At 54.2% G+C, this 15,880-nt stretch overlaps 1 protein-coding gene across 8 annotated transcripts in view; it reads left to right on the top strand.

The window, feature by feature from the left end:
* The window catches only part of KIF21B (kinesin family member 21B), a 53,799-nt gene that overhangs the window by 16,630 nt on the left and 21,289 nt on the right, over positions 1-15,880 (top strand). For 4 of the 8 annotated variants that reach the window (XM_023224757.1, XM_023224755.1, XM_031935724.1 and 1 more), the window contains exons 4-19: positions 1,098-1,247; positions 1,350-1,484; positions 1,860-2,027; positions 2,338-2,453; positions 3,011-3,206; positions 4,427-4,616; positions 5,989-6,052; positions 6,165-6,383; positions 6,810-6,891; positions 7,305-7,422; positions 8,176-8,367; positions 10,110-10,309; positions 14,041-14,148; positions 14,699-14,767; positions 15,285-15,517; positions 15,711-15,858. In XM_023224757.1, the coding sequence (XP_023080525.1) occupies positions 1,098-1,247; positions 1,350-1,484; positions 1,860-2,027; positions 2,338-2,453; positions 3,011-3,206; positions 4,427-4,616; positions 5,989-6,052; positions 6,165-6,383; positions 6,810-6,891; positions 7,305-7,422; positions 8,176-8,367; positions 10,110-10,309; positions 14,041-14,148; positions 14,699-14,767; positions 15,285-15,517; positions 15,711-15,858 (2,388 nt within the window). Of the gene's footprint in view, positions 1-1,097; positions 1,248-1,349; positions 1,485-1,859; positions 2,028-2,337; positions 2,454-3,010; positions 3,207-4,426; positions 4,617-5,988; positions 6,053-6,164; positions 6,384-6,809; positions 6,892-7,271; positions 7,423-8,175; positions 8,368-10,109; positions 10,310-14,040; positions 14,149-14,698; positions 14,768-15,284; positions 15,518-15,710; positions 15,859-15,880 lie in introns of all 8 variants that reach the window. The other 4 variants (XM_023224758.1, XM_023224756.1, XM_023224754.1 and 1 more) reach the window with 1 other exon arrangement.

Here is a 15,880-nt window from a genome sequence, read left to right as displayed (position 1 = left end):
TGTGTCTGTGTTCATGTCCATGTCTGTGTCTTGCTGCCTGTGTATCTCAATAAGCTTCTCTCTCACATCTCTTTGTTTTCATCCCTTCCCTGTCCTGTTGCCATGGAGAAGCCCGGAAGAGCAGGTTCCTAGAAAATCAGTTCCATGGGGTGAACCACAAGATGTCAAATGATAGAGTGTGTCTACCCCAACACAGACAGACAGACGTAGGCCCCCATCTGCACCATCCTTTCTATCTCCTCTTCCCCATTCATGTGGGGTATTTTTGTCCCTTTAGGGCTGTCAGAGCCCCGGATGTCAGAGGGCTGCAGTCTCCCCCTTAGTCCCACAGCATTTTCTTGGCTGCTGCCCTAGCTGCCCCCACCCCTTATTCCACTCCCCAGCCCTAGCTCCCTGCCTGCTGAACATCCCAGATCTTCAGCAGGTGACACTTTCCCTGCCAGCAGTTCCAAACACAGGAATCTCCTTGGCTGAGACCACCTGAAATGGGGTGACTGCTCCTGGCCAGGCCCCCTCCCCACGATGGTCTCACCAGGCCCTCTCCAGGACACTGGGCCACAGTGGCGTGCTCTCCATGCCCACCTGCTGGCAAGCATAGGGCAAGGCACACAGGTGTGTTCCTCCCCTTTGAGAGCTTGTCGTCACATCAGAGACAGTCAGGGCCAGGGCATGGCTCCCCTGGTCTCCACTGAGCTCTGTCTCTGCCCTCCCTCATCTGGAATCACATCCCCATCTACTCTTTCGCAGACCAGGAATACAACAGGATCTGCTCAAATTGTGGCCACATCTTTCTCATCTCCTACATCTGGGACCTGTGTGCCTTTGTCCTCTTTTGGTCCTTAGCCCCTGCTGTGACCGAGCTGCTGGCTGCTGGTTCCTTGAGGATGAGGAACAGCGTGCAGCCTCCAGCTAGTTCTGCCCAGGGCCCAGCTGCCTCCTGCCCCTGTCCTGCAGAAAGGCCATGGGATTCAGAACCCAGAGGGGACCCACAGCCTCAGTTTCCACATCTGTAAAACAGAGATGGTTTATAGGCATGTGGCAGCCACCTAGGGCCCCACTGCATGCCCTATGAATTCAGCTGTTTCCTTACTGCACAGCTCTACAATGAGGAGATCCTTGACCTGTTTGACAGCACCCGTGACCCTGACGCCCGCCACCGCAGGTCCAACATCAAGATCCACGAGGATGCGAACGGTGGCATATATACCACCGGCGTCACTTCTCGCCTCATCCACTCCCAGGAGGAGGTGAGCATCTGCTGGAGGTCTGGAGCAGGCCCAGGGCATCCTGAAAGGGCAGGGGCTGGCACCACGGTAATCCTGAGCCCTCACTTCTGCTTCTGTTTCCAGCTGATCCAGTGCCTGAAGCAGGGGGCCCTGTCCCGCACCACAGCCAGCACCCAGATGAACGTGCAGAGCTCACGCTCCCATGCCATCTTTACCATCCACCTGTGCCAGATGCGCATGTGCACCCAGCCCGACCTGGTGAGGAGCCTGCAGGGGGCCCAGGAACCAGCTTGCTACAGGGGTATCCCAGGAAGGGCAAGATGAGGAGCCACAGATTCAGACACAGCAAACCAGATTGAGGCTGGCCTCTGCCATTTGTTGATTTTTATATTTTTCTTGAGCCTCAGTTGCCCGATTTGTAAAATTGGTTAATGATCTCTCAATCATGGTGTTGTGAGGATTAAATGGAAATCAGGCTTGAGCAAGTACTCTACACGTTGTCAGATGCTCTGTATGTGTGAAGGGCAAGGTACTTGGCCATCCGCCCTGCCTCTCCTGGATGGCAGTACTGTGAGCAGGGGAGCCAGCGAGGTAGGCGAGGGCTGGGTGAGTCAGAGCTGACTTCTGTTGCAGGTGAATGAGGCGGTGACTGGGCTTCCTGATGGTACACCTCCCTCGAATGAGTATGAGACACTCACTGCTAAGTTTCATTTTGTGGACCTGGCCGGCTCAGAGCGGCTGAAGCGGACAGGGGCTACTGGCGAGCGGGCCAAGGAGGGCATCTCCATCAATTGTGGCCTGGTAGGCACATGGTGGGTCATCAGCCCCAGCACCCGCACAGCTCAGTCTCAGACCCCTCCAAGGCCCTGCAGTCCCACGCCTGCTGAGTCCTCCTTGGACATCTTGCCAGTTAGCCCTTCACTCTCAGGCCTCAGCCCTGCCCCCAACTTCCCCCTTTCACCAGTTTATCCATCTGCCTGTAAACCCACCCAGGGAGCAAAAGGGCTGCTGGGGCCAGAGAGGCAGGTACAGATGGTTTGGGGATTTTCTTGTCCCTCCCTACCCTTCTCTCCCTGAGTGACTTTTGAGTGCCAGGGTCTGTCTCCCACAGCTGGCCTTGGGCAATGTGATCAGCGCCTTAGGGGACCAGAGCAAGAAGGTGGTGCACGTCCCCTACAGGGACTCCAAGCTCACTCGGCTCCTGCAGGATTCGCTGGGGGGCAACAGGTATCTGGTGACCAACACCCAGGGAAGGGACAGGGGAGGAGGGAGGTTCCTGGAAAACAGTGCCACGTGGGTATGGCGCAAGCCTGCCCCAGGAGGAGAAGGCCTTCCCATCCTAGGCTGCAGGTTTAGGAGGTAGGAACCTTGGGGTGCTTTATGACCTTTAGGCAGCTATGGTCAGACTCGGTTTCCTTATCAGTGAAACAGGGAGAGACATTCTTGGGGAAGTCATATGACCCAGGCAAGATGATAGATGGGAAATGCTAGAAAATTCAGGGCTGTGACTCATCCTCATCACCAAGCAAAGTACTCTGGCAATTATGCATCACCACCTCCCCAGCCTTGGTAGCCGCCTTTACTATGGTTATCTGCTGTTGCAGTGAAAACTCCTGGCCAGGTGGTCCAGATCCCCACATCCCAGGTTCTGTCCTGAATGCCCACATGCTTTGGGCATTAAGGTAGTGGGGGAAAGGGATGGGAACAGGACCTCTGCCCTGAGGCAGTGCTTCTGGGGGCTGGCCGTGTCCCTCATCCTCACACCAGCCTTTCTGCACCCCCAGCCAGACCATCATGATCGCCTGTGTGAGCCCCTCAGACCGAGACTTCATGGAGACCCTCAACACACTCAAATATGCCAATCGAGCCCGCAACATCAAGAACAAGGTGGTAGTGAACCAGGACAAGACCAGCCAGCAAATCAGCGCACTGCGGGCTGAGATTGCTCGGCTGCAGATGGAGCTGATGGAGTATAAGGCGGTGAGCATGCTTCTGGGCATTGCCCAGCACCCCTGCTTGGAGCTGGTGCTCCATACGCACCCTGTGCCCTGCAGCCTCATCCTAACTTCCTCAGCATCCCTATCACCCACCATCCACTTTGGACATGAATATTGAGCATCAGTTGTGTGCCAGGCATGATGCTCATTATTTAGGGGCTCACCCAGGTGAATCAAGCACAGTCTGAGCCCTCAAGATTGTAGAATACTAAGTCCAAGAAAGAAGGGCTCCCCAGCTTTTGTTGCATAGATCTTATGCACAGGGCAGACACTCTCCAGGGTGTTTTCATGCCTGCTGAATGTGTTGTGTTGGAACAGATAAGATTGCTAGACTGGCACAGAATCATTGATAGAGGGGCCCACAGGAGTATCCAGTGTGCTGCAGAGAGGCAGAGGAGAGAGTTGGCCTTACTTGCTTTGATGGTCAGAGAGGACCCATGGAAAAAGGGGTCTTTTATATGGATTTTGAAGAATGAATGAGGTAACAGCAAAATGAGATGGGGCAGCCATTCTAAGTAAAGAACAAGCCATGCACAAAGGAACAGAGTGGGGAAAAAATGGGTCTTTTGGGGGAAACGTCTAATTCTATGTGACTAAGACAGAAGTCACCAATTGGTAGCCCATGGCCTGAATCTGGCACATAGATGAGTTTTGGTTTGGCTTGCACTTGTTTTAAAAGAATACAGCTTAGTTGTCAACCTTTCTGAAAGGAAGTTTCAGTTTTGCTAAAAATTTTAAAGATCTAACAACTTATGGTGCTGAGTTGACCGGAGAGGCATAGGGACTGCCCCTTTTAGACTAAGTCTGGGACTCTCTTAGCTCCAGTCTCTACCACTCCCTATTGTCTTACAACCAGCCTGACTCATTTATGCCAACTGCCTGGCAGAGAGGATTTTGACCCTTGGACTAGAGTTTATGGAGATATGAAAATACACTGTGGAAAGTTAGGTCAAGTAAGATTGTGAGAGGCCTTGAGTGGCTGGTTACAAAATTTGGACTTTTTATTGTCAAGGAGAACTGTGTAAGGTTTTTGCGCACTGGGGACCAGTAGCTGTGTTTTAGGAAACCTGGGGCAGGGAAGACTGGTGATGCTGCCATATACAGGGGAAGGCCAGGGCACTGGCAGAGGGAGGGGCACCATCAACCCCTTCCCCCACCTGTGAGCTGTGCCGCCTGACTGCTCCCCTTTGCCCCTGCTCCCAGGGCAAGCGAGTGATAGGAGAGGATGGCGCTGAGGGCTATAGCGACCTGTTCCGGGAGAATGCCATGCTACAGAAGGAGAATGCGGCCCTGCGGCTGCGGGTGAAAGCCATGCAGGAGGCCATCGACGCCATCAATAACCGCGTCACCCAGCTCATGAGCCAGGAGGCCAACCTGCTGCTAGCCAAGGCTGGTGAGTTGGGCCGTGCCAGGCCATGTCAGAGCACCAACAGGCTAGGAACCCCTCTCTCCACACCGACCCCAGAGTATCAGGTAGACTAAGCCAGCCAGTCAATTCACAGTTCAACTCATTTATGCATTTTTTTCACTTGATTTTAAAATATTTTTGTATGGCACAAGTAATACATGAACACATCCTTCTTGTTCAACATGCAAACAATACATCACTATATGAAGCGAAAGATTAAAATCACCTCTCCCTGAACCCTCCACCCCAAGCCCTCACCTCTCCCTGAACCCTCCACCCCAAGCCCTCTCTACTTCTCAGAAGGAACCTCTATGAGCAGCTTGGTGTGTATTTTCCCACGCCTTTCTCAGTATTTGTTTCAAGTATGAATGTGTATTCATATACATTCTTAAATGTGTGTATGATATAGACTACTTTTTCTATGTATGAGATTATATATATTGCTCTAAGACTTCCCTTTTTCATTTAGCATTATGTTTTATAAATCTTTCCATATTAAACCTACTTCTGGTTCATGCCTGTAATCCCAGCACTTTGGGAGGCCAAGGCAGGAAAATTTCTTGAGCCCAGAAGTTTGAGACCAGCCTCGCCAACATAGGGACACCTAGTCTCTACAAAAAATACAAAAATTAGCTAGATGTGGTGGCACATGCCTGTAGTTCGTGTTACTTGGGAGGCTGAGATGGAAGGATTGACTGAGCCCAGGAGGTTGAGGCTGTAATCAGCTGTGACTCTAGCCTGGGCAACAGAGCAAGACCTTGGCTCCAACCAAAAAATGAAAATTTTAAAAAACCTGCTTCTCTTAATCTTCTGCCATGGTGTCCCATATGTAGCAATGATGAATAAATTTATTACAATAGCCTTCTAGTGATGGGGATTTAAGCCAACAGTGCTTGTATACGTCTGTGCAAAGTATTTTTTTCTATAGATTTCTTTTTGGAAAAGGCCCATAATGAGTTACCCTATTCGAAGCACAGATACAAGAGCAGTAGTATCAGCAGTGAAGACCCTCGCTGCTATTTATCTTTTTTTTTTTTTTTTCTCTGAGACGGAGTTTGGTCTTGTTGCCCAGGCTGGAGTGCAATGGTGTGATCTTGGCTCACGGCAATGTCCACCTCCCGGGTTCAAGTGATTCTCCTGCCTCAGCGTCCCGAATAGCGGGGCTTAGAAGCATGTGCCACCATGCTCAGCTAATTTTGTATTTTTAGTAGAGACAGGGTTTCTCCATGTTGGTCAGGCTGGCCTCAGGTGATCCACCCACCTTGGCCTCCCAAAGTGTTGGGATTATAGGCCTGAGCCACCGCGCCGGCCTATTTATCTTCTTCATCGCACCCTCCTTCCCGCCTTCCCATTCCAGGCGATGGCAATGAGGCCATTGGCGCGCTGATCCAGAACTACATCCGGGAGATCGAAGAGCTGCGGTGAGTGAGTGAGCCCCACCCCGCCAGGTGTGCACGGGATGGGGGCCTCGGCCAGGTGATGCCAAGTGGGTGGCAGCTCACTCGGCCCCGCCCACTCGCTCTACCCGCACAGGACGAAGCTCCTGGAGAGTGAAGCCATGAACGAGTCCCTGCGCCGCAGCCTCTCACGGGCCTCGGCTAGGAGCCCCTACTCCCTTGGTGCCTCTCCAGCCGCCCCGGCCTTCGGGGGCAGCCCGGCCAGCTCCATGGAGGATGCCTCGGAGGTGATCCGTAGGGCCAAGCAGGACCTGGAGCGGCTAAAGAAGAAGGAGGTCAGGCAGCGCAGGAAGAGGTGAGTGGAGTGTCCTCCCCGCCCAGGAGAGCCCTCAGACCGCCCCAGTAGACCCTGCCCGTCCCCCAGGAGGACTGCTGCCCACCAGCTATTGAGGAGGGAACCTCCACGTCCCCAGCCCCAGGGGCTGCCTCAGTATTGCTTGGGAATTTGTGAGGCAGATTTGCTCAGCCTTTTGGGCAACCTCCCTCCCCCACGTTCTCCCAGGCCATATGCTTTCCCCCAAGGAGAGGAAGGACTGAGCTGAGCCAAGGTCAGCTCTGGGTGGCCCTAGGGAAGAGCAGCGGGGTTCTCTGCAGAGTAGGAGCCAGCGCTTTCCCTGCCCTCTGGTGAGAGGCCTCCTGTCCTGCTGCTGCTGCCACCCTGCCCGTGTGCTCAAGGCAGGGGCGGCCTTCCTAATCCAGCCTCCCTGTCCTCCCTGAGCAGCCCTGAGAAGGAAGCCTTCAAAAAGAGGGCAAAACTCCAACAGGAGAACAGTGAGGAGACGGATGAGAACGAGGCAGAGGAGGTGAGGAGCACGGCCCGTCCCACCTTACCACATGCGTGCCCCGTGTCCCTGCTAGGGTTGGGGGGCCCCATCGCATCCTTGTATAGAGTGAGGGAGGCGGTTGGGTCTGCATCCAGTTGATCCTTGTACTTCCTTATATCTCTGACTGGTTACCATGGTGATCTCCATCCCCTAGGCCCCTACCTCATCCCAAATGGATGATGCGGGTGGGGAGGCCCTCCCAGAGGGGTTCTGCGGGGACACTGGGGGAGGCCGCACTCTTCCAGGAGCAGGGGGTGGGCTGGGGGGCTCAGCTGTGGCCTGACCCAATCCCCACCCTCCTGACACACCTGAGGCATTGTGTCGGGACGCACCTCTGCTTCTGGGCTCCCCTCTCTGAGGCCAGTCCCACCCCAATGGTGCCTGGTGCCCAGGAGGAGGAAGAGCGAGACGAGAGTGGCTGTGAGGAAGAGGAAGGGCGAGAGGATGAAGACGAGGACTCGGGCAGTGAAGAGAGCCTGGTGGACTCGGACTCAGACCCCGAGGAGAAGGGTGCGTGGGCCTGGGCTGTGGGCTGTAGAGGATGCAATGCCTGGCTGCCAGTGCCCAAGTGTGGGGTTGGGCCCTGCTCAAAGATTATGGTGTCCAGGCCCCAGCACTCCCAGACATGAACCCAGTGACAACAGCAGTCATGATGGGAATGACAGCAAACACTTCCTGGTCGTTCATTAGGTGCCAGGCACTGTACTTACCTTAACCCTTTGAGAGGCTGGGTTCTTTCAGTCTTGACTGCAACTGTATGCATAGGTGTGGTGAGCTTCCCTATATGACCACAGAGGAACAAGCTCACATGGGTTTAGTGACCTTCCCCTGTGTGGTCCATGCAGAGCAAACGTGAATGTAGGCCTGACTGGTGCCAAAGCCCCCTCCTCTAAATGGAGATGCCTGCCCTTTCAGCACTGCCTGCTGCCAGCCCTGGCCCTAGCCCTGTAAGGTGCTCTCAGCCATCTCATCCTCCTCCACCGAAGCTGGTCTCACGTCATCTGGAATAGGTGGATGCTCGCCTCAGGAATGGCTGGGCTGGGAAGGACACGTAGATCCCCCCTGCCAGCTCCTGAGTGCCACCTTGCCTTTCCGGAACCGCTCTTTAAATGTGTCGCTCCTTCTGGTCGCATTCTACCTGCATTGGGATTTATCCTTTTGCTCTCTGGTCACTGATTGGTCGTGGCTGACCAAAAGAGGGTCCCTGCTCCCCATTTTGCCCCTCGCCCTAACGCTGGGCTGAGCCTCTCTGTGCCCCCATAGAGGTGAACTTCCAGGCGGACCTGGCCGACCTGACTTGTGAGATCGAAATCAAGCAGAAGCTGATCGACGAACTGGAGAACAGCCAGCGGCGGCTGCAGACGCTCAAGCACCAGTATGAGGAAAAGCTGATTCTGCTGCAGAACAAGATCCGAGACACACAGCTGGAGCGCGACCGCGTGCTGCAGAACCTCAGTGAGGCCAGCGCCACACCCCCCCCACCCCATCCGGACCCTCCCTTTCCCCTGAGCCCCTCCTCTGTCAAAAGCAGCTGGCGTGTTGGGGTTATCCTGGCCTTCTAGGCAAGGGACTTCCCAACCTTTGACTTTGGCCCTTTGACCCACAGTTAAAGGTTCTTATGTCTAACCCTAGTTCCTATGAAACATTCTAAATTGATTTTTTTTTGTTGTTGTTGTTGTTGTTATCGTTGTTTGCTATCATGTCACGTATTAGAATTCTTTATGTACCTAGGCACACGAACATGACATTCCCAGCCTTTCCTCCTGCAGTCAGTTCCTTGGGTCTTTTCCTTTGGACCTGTTTGTAAACATTCTTGCATTCTATCTTCATTATACTACTCTTCAGCCCATTCATTCCATTTTTATTTATTCGTTCATTGATTTACTTATTCAGCAAACACATGTTGAATATGTCTTATAGAGCAGACATTGTCCTAGTGCTAGGGATATTGGAGTGGGCAAAATCCCTGCTCTCGTGCAGTGTACATTCTAGTGGGGACAGACAGACATAAAAGAAAGAGCAGAATCTATAGGGTGTCACATGGTGGTAAGTATAGCCAGGAAGAGGAACGGGAAGTGCTGAAGAGTGAGTTGGAGTTTTGTTTTGTTTTTTGTTTTTTTTTTTTTTTTGAGACAGAATCTCGTTCTGTCACCCAGGCTGGAGTGCAGTGGCGTGATCTTGGCTCACTGCAAGCTCCACCTCCCGGGTTCAAACGATTCTCCTGCCTCAGCCTCCCAAATAGCTGGAACTACAGGCACCCACCACCATGCCCAGCTAATTTTTGTATTTTTAGTAGAGACAGGGTTTCACTATATTGACCAGGCTGGTCTTGAACTCCTGACCTTGTGATCTGCCTGCGTCGGCCTCCCAAAATGCTGGGATTACAGGCGTGAGCCACTCCACCTGGCCGAATTGGAGTTTTTTAAAGGATGGTCGTGAAGACTTTACTGAGCAAAGACTCGAAGGAGGTGATAGTGCTAGAGCAGCACCAACCAGGGGAAGAGCGTCCCAGGCAGAGGGAACAGGAGATGCCAAGGCCATAAGGTTGCCATGTGCCTGACATTTTGGCAGAATGATAAGGGGACCAGGATGGCTAGAGCACAGTGAGAGGGGACAGGTTGGAGAAGAAATGTCATTGTAAGGAGGTTGCGTTATACTCTGAGGGAGACGGGATGTGTGGAGTTTCAAGACAGCTACATGATACCAAATTTAAAAGCATTTTTAAAAGACTACTCTGGCTGCTGCATGGGGGAGTGAAAGTGGAAACTGGAGACCACTTAGGAAACCGTTCTACTAAAGATCCCAGGAGAGGTGGCTTAGGAGGTAGTGAGAAGTCAGATTCTGGATCTATTTTGCAGGTTGAGCCAGAAGACTTTGATTGTGGGGAGGTGGATGTGAGGGAGAGGGGAGCCAAGGATGCCTCAGGGTGTGAGTTTCCGGAAGGTGCATGATGCTGTGTACTGAAATGGGCACCCCTGCCCATTTCAGTAGGATGTCAGAGCAGGAAGGGGCCTTGGGCATCAACTAGTCTGACCCTCTCATTCAAATGATGCAACAGGCTCAGAGAGGGGTGTGAGTTGCCCGAGGTCATACAATGGGACTGGAACAGAGGCTTCCTGTATTCCCCCTTGATGACCCTATAGTTAGTGGGAGCCCTTAGGGACTCAGCACCAACAGCTGCTTCTTGTTGCTCTCAGGCACCATGGAGTGCTACACAGAGGAGAAGGCCAACAAGATCAAGGCAGACTATGAGAAGAGGCTGCGGGAGATGAACCGGGACCTGCAGAAGCTGCAGGCCGCCCAGAAGGAGCATGCCCGGCTGCTCAAGAACCAGTCGCGCTATGAGAGGGAGCTGAAGAAGCTACAGGCCGAGGTGGCTGAGATGAAGAAGGCCAAGGTAGGGGTCGAGGGTGTGAGGAGTGGGACCTGGAGTGCATGTGACATCTTCTTAGAATCCACTCACCCTAGTAAAAATAATCATTGCCATCAAGTGTGGATTCTCTTCTCCACACACAACATTACCTAGTTTGACCCTGTCTTGACCCTTGACACGGTCCTCTTAGCTGAGTGCATCATCCAAGGCGAAACAGCCTGCCCTAGTAGTGGGGCTAGTGTGCAGGGATGCTGGGGTGCACGGGGTCGTGTTCAGGGCAGGTGAGGATTTCAGGGGACCCCACTCGGTGCTGCCTCCTGTTGGGGAGGCTGCAGCACACTTGCTTCGGGTCTGCACAAAGCGCAGAGGAGGCCTCTCATTTGGTGCAACCTGGCCCTGAATGATAATAGTAACAGTTGTCATCATTTGAACATTTACTATGGCCAGGCTCCAAACTAATCATCTCACACACATGATCACATTCAGTCCTTAGAAGAACCTCATGAAAGAAGTCTATTATTATTCTTTTATATATGAGAAAGTGAGGCTCAGAGAAGTTAATTCCAGCTTCCAAGAGGTAGCACTGGGATTTGAACTCAGTTCTCTGGCTCCCAAGCCACTGTGTGTTCCAGGTGGCACAATGCCTCCCTTTTCTACTTTGCCACCACTCAGAGTGCTCTAGTCTCTGGGACCTGGGGTCTGCCCCTGCTCTTCTGACTTCGGGGCTCAGGTCTTGTGTTTCCGGTGTCTGGTGTGTTCTGGCTCCCGCCTGGGGCTCAGCAGATCCATGCTCCCTTTCAGTCCTCCCTCCCTCTGGGCCTTCCAAGCCCTACATTCCTGCCTGCTCTGACCCTCAGCCCTCAGTGGAGCCTAGATCCCCACAGCCCTGGGCTAAGCCCTGGGCACTGGTGGCAGCCCCAGCAAGCTGTGAAGGGCTGGCCTTGGGGACAGAGACATAGGGAAGGGGAGCTCCCCAGTGCTTGAGGCTGATGGGGCATCTAGGAGTCATTGGTAGTTACACCCTCATGGCCGACTCAGTATGCAGAGGAGAGAGGCAATGCAGTGGTGGCTGATGTAGATTCTGCGAAGAGGTGGACCCATAGCTGTCATTGAGGCCCAGCCACCTCACCTGGGCAGGCTCTGTCCCCAGGCCTGGGCTGCAGGTCCGGAGGCTTCATCAGCCTGACCAGAGTGGAGAAGTCCCTGCCTTGCTGTGCTCATACCTGCGTGGCCTGGGCTAGCCCCAAGGAGCCCCTGTTTGCACCATCTCCTTCAGTGTGTTCACCCTGTGGGGAGTTGAGACTCAAGTGTGGACTCAAGTACCCAGATCACCCAAGGGCCCCAGGCACCTGCTGATGGTTTAGAGGGAGGAACTGGTGGGCCTTCATTATCTCGGGTGGAGCAGCACTCCCACCAGGGGCCTGCACATTCTGCAGCAGCTTCCAGAGCACTTCTGCGGTGCGCTTATGTGCGTCCCTACTCTGTCTCCCTGGGGGTTCCCGGCTGGTGCCTCTGCAGGATCCCGCATCCTGTCCTGGCCAGCTCACGTCTCAGCTGCAGAGGCCCTAGAGAGCCTCATGAGGGAAGATGCTTATATGGCTCTGAAGCCGGGCAAATAATATAATGCCAAGATGCATGTGACAGAAGGCTCATGTGTAGACCTGTGTTTCAGTCTCTGGATTGCTGAGCTCCTTCAGCCACGTGCCCGGCTCTGTCCACATTGACCGTACTCTTATGAACCCAGAGCTAGAATCTGAGAGGAACACCCTTGGGTCATCCCAGGAAGGGCCCAGGCTTTCTGTTGGAGGGACAGAGGGTGCAGCAGCCAAGGATTCAAACCAGACACTGTGAGAGCCAGTGCCCCAGAATCCTCCCATGGCTGTTCAGCTACAGGGCCCCAGCGATTCACAGAATGGAACTGGGGTGGAGCCTGCAGCCGTAGCGTCTCCCAGGGAGAGGCCACAATACCTTCTACCTTAAACCTGTGGAGTGATGCTAGTCTCGGGTACCACGGCCTGTTTCCGCTTGTCGTGTGCCTGGAATGTGTTCACCTGTTCTGCGACCTTTGCCTCTATGGTAGCCACCATGGCGCTTGGCCACACATGCAAAGTCGGCTGGACGGGTCTTTGACCAGGAAGACATAGCACCTCCCCAGGAATCCTTAAGCTCCTGACCCCAGAAGATACCTGATACCTTGGGTTTGCACACAGCTTCTGGGATGCTGGAGTTTTCAGGTCCACTTTTAGCCAAGGGTCTGACTTGTTCTTCTAGTCCTTTGGGAGAACACTCTTTCTGGACCCCAAAGCCCCAGCAGCAAGCAATCCCTCCTCTTCTCTGCAGATTCACCCCAACAGAGCCTGCCTGTCCTCCCACCCTCCCAGAGAGAAGCTGACCCTGCTGGCCATTAACCCACTCCCTCATGCCATTTCCTTCTTCTTTCTCTCTCTTTTGTTTTGTTTTGTTTTAAAGGCAGAGTCTTGCTCTGTTGCCTAGGCTGGAGTGCAGTGGCGCTAACACAGCTCATTGCAGCCTCAACCTCCTGGGCTTAAGCAATCCTCCTACCTCAGCCTCCTGAGTAGCTGGGACTATGGGCACACACCACCACACTGGGCTAGTTTTTGTATTATTTTTGGTGGAGACAGAGTCTCACTATGTTGCCCGGACTGATCTTGAACTCCTAGAATCAAGCATTCCTTCCACCTTAGCCTCCAAAGTGCTAGTGCTGGGATTACAGGTATGAGCCACTGCGCTCGGCCTGTTTCCTTTCTTGACTGTTCTGAGGGCAGGGCAGATTGATGACATTCCTGGTGATGTCCAAGGCTTCAGTGGCAGAGGAAGGATCAACTGTCATGTGTTTCTCATGCCCCTGTCACTTGGAAGGTGTCCAAAGCCCTGTGTACATTACACTTCTATGTTCTGGGCACCAGGAAGAGGGAGGCAGATGCCGCAGGGCCCCAGGTCAGTGGCTTCCCAGTACATAGAGTTGCCTCCGGCCACACTAATGGTGCTCTCTGTGCCTTTGGCTACATTTCCAACAACTCTGGGGTCCAGGTTCTCTGTGCTTGGTCCCTAGCTTTGCTGACTTACCATGGAGCCATCCCTGGGGCTGCAGGAAAAGCCGACTGGAAGGCAATGATTTGTTTTCGGAATAGGCCATCTATTACTAGTTTTATGACTTTAAGTCCTTTTGTCTGTCTGAGGCTCATTTCCTTGTTTATAAAACAGGAACGATAACGTCTCTCTCATGATTGTCATGAGGAGGGTGCCTGGCATATAGCCGGATCTCAGTAAATAATGGTGGTTTTTATTGCTGTCACCGTGAGCCTGGCCATGAGGGCCCTGACCTTCACCTCAGCCCTGTCTGCAGCTCAGCCTTCAGTAGGGAAGAGGGTTACCTGCCTCCAGCAACCCAGACTGTTTCTGGAATGGCCACCGGACAGTGGCTGTGGGTGAGGGCCGCCAGGGGCTGTGGTATTCCAAGCAGCGAGGGCCGCAGTTGGGCCCTGCAGAGTGGAGCACCTGCACTGCTGGGCTGGCTGTGAGGCCATTCCTTTTGGCAGGTTGCCCAGGTGGCTTCAGCTCCTATGGAGGAGTGGGAGGTAGAACCCCTCACTTCAGACCCCCAGGCCCTAAGCCAGGGTTGCCTGGCTCGCCACTGTCTCTGCTCCATGCCCTCAGAGCTGGCCCCTCCCTGGAGAGTGTGGGCCACCTGCCTCCCAGCCCTGTCTCACCACCATCACCTCTGCCCATCGCAGGTGGCCCTGATGAAGCAGATGCGTGAGGAGCAGCAGCGGCGGCGGCTAGTGGAGACCAAGAGGAACCGGGAGATCGCACAGCTCAAGAAGGAACAGCGGCGACAGGAGGTGAGGGGTGGCCCTTGAGCCTCCAAGGAGCCTTTGGCTCTAGCCAGCCTCCTGGTGCACCTGGCTGCCCCTCCTGACCAAGCAGGCCTTAATCTCCACTGTCCTAAGTGGTAATAGTCGTACTTGGAGGACAGTGCAGCCTGTCAGAGAAAGATGAGACCCTGTGGCTTCTGGTCCAGCTCCCACATTTAGTTAAGAGAAGGGACTTGAGCCCTGGAGAGGGGAAAGAACTTGCCCAAGGTGACCAGCAAGCCGGAAATGTGCAGCTTCAGGCCCTGCAGAGAAGCCCCAGTAGGGCTGAGCCCTCCGCTCCAGGATTCCTCCTCACTGGAGGGAAGAAGAGGCTAAGGAAATTGCCCTTGTGGAGAAAGCAGATTTCACTGCAACCTCTGGGGAGGGGAGCTCAACTCTGGGTCCCACTTTATCAAGAGTTTGGCTGCATGAGAATCACCCTGAAGCCCAGGCTTTCAACTACAGAGCTAGCCAGCCTGTGCACAGAGAGGGCTGAGGTGCCTGAGTGTGGAGCCCAGCCCTCTTCTGTCTCCCACAGTTTCAGATCCGAGCTCTGGAGTCCCAGAAGCGGCAGCAGGAGATGGTCCTGAGGAGGAAGACCCAGGAGGTGAGCTCACTTGAGGGGCTGACGGGGCCTTGGCCCTGCTGCACATGTGTGCGTGCAAGTGTGCGTGCGTGCGTTGCTTGCCTTCTCTTTTGGACCTCCAACTTCCTCGTGGTGGAATAAAGGCGGTATTTCCCAGTTCTGCCAGAGCTGGCAGGGAAGGGAAGCAAGCCCTGCTTATGGCCCTGACTCTCCCTACTTCCATTCAGCAAGTATAGTTGGTGTCCAAATTGTGTCCAACCTATTAGAAGGGCCTTTCTCAACAAGAGCTCAGGCTGCAGGGCAGACTGCAGGCCTATTCCCAGATGCCTGAGCTGTGCATTAAAAAAAAAGAAGGTGGCAGCCTCTTTTGTGTTCATGTCACATCAAACAGAGATCCCTTGGCCCTTTTGCAGCCCAAGCCCAGTCCAGCACAGAGCAGCCTCTGTGTTCCTGCTGCCTGGCACCCCAACCCGGGCCCTTCTGTGTGGCTCCAGGCCACCCAGCTCACCGGCTCCCTCTTTTCTCCCTGCTGCCCCAGGTTTCTGCACTGAGGCGCCTAGCCAAGCCCATGTCTGAGCGGGTGGCAGGGCGTGCAGGACTAAAGCCACCCATGCTGGACTCTGGGGCCGAGGTGTCGGCCAGCACTACCTCATCTGAGGCCGAATCAGGGGCCCGCTCTGTCTCCAGCATCGTGCGCCAGTGGAACCGCAAAATCAACCACTTCTTGGGGGACCACCCTGCACCCACTATCAATGGCACCCGGCCTGCCCGGTAAGGTGGACTGGCAGTCCTCTGGCCTGGCAGGCAGAGGGGGTGGGAATATGGGGCAGGACCAGGGTGAGGAAGAGGGAAGCTCTTGGGAGTGCTCTGGGTCCCCGTGGCTGTCAGCTCCAGGTAGGGGGTTCGGTGGAACTATAGAGGTTAAAAGGAGTCCCATCCAATCCCCTTTGCCTATGTCTCCTAGAAAGAAGTTCCAGAAGAAGGGAACCAGCCAGAGCTTCAGTAAGGCAGCAAGGCTCAAGTGGCAGTCCCTGGAGCGACGGATCATCGACATCGTCATGCAGAGAATGACCATTGTCAACCTGGAGGCTGACATGGAGCGACTCATCAAGGTGAACCCTGCCTCCCCCTTCT

Source organism: Piliocolobus tephrosceles, chromosome 1 (assembly GCF_002776525.5).
Source record: "Piliocolobus tephrosceles isolate RC106 chromosome 1, ASM277652v3, whole genome shotgun sequence".
In the NCBI taxonomy this organism is placed as follows: domain Eukaryota; kingdom Metazoa; phylum Chordata; class Mammalia; order Primates; family Cercopithecidae; genus Piliocolobus; species Piliocolobus tephrosceles.
Note: the sequence above shows the minus strand (reverse complement) of the source record. Positions and strands in the feature narration are given on the sequence as shown.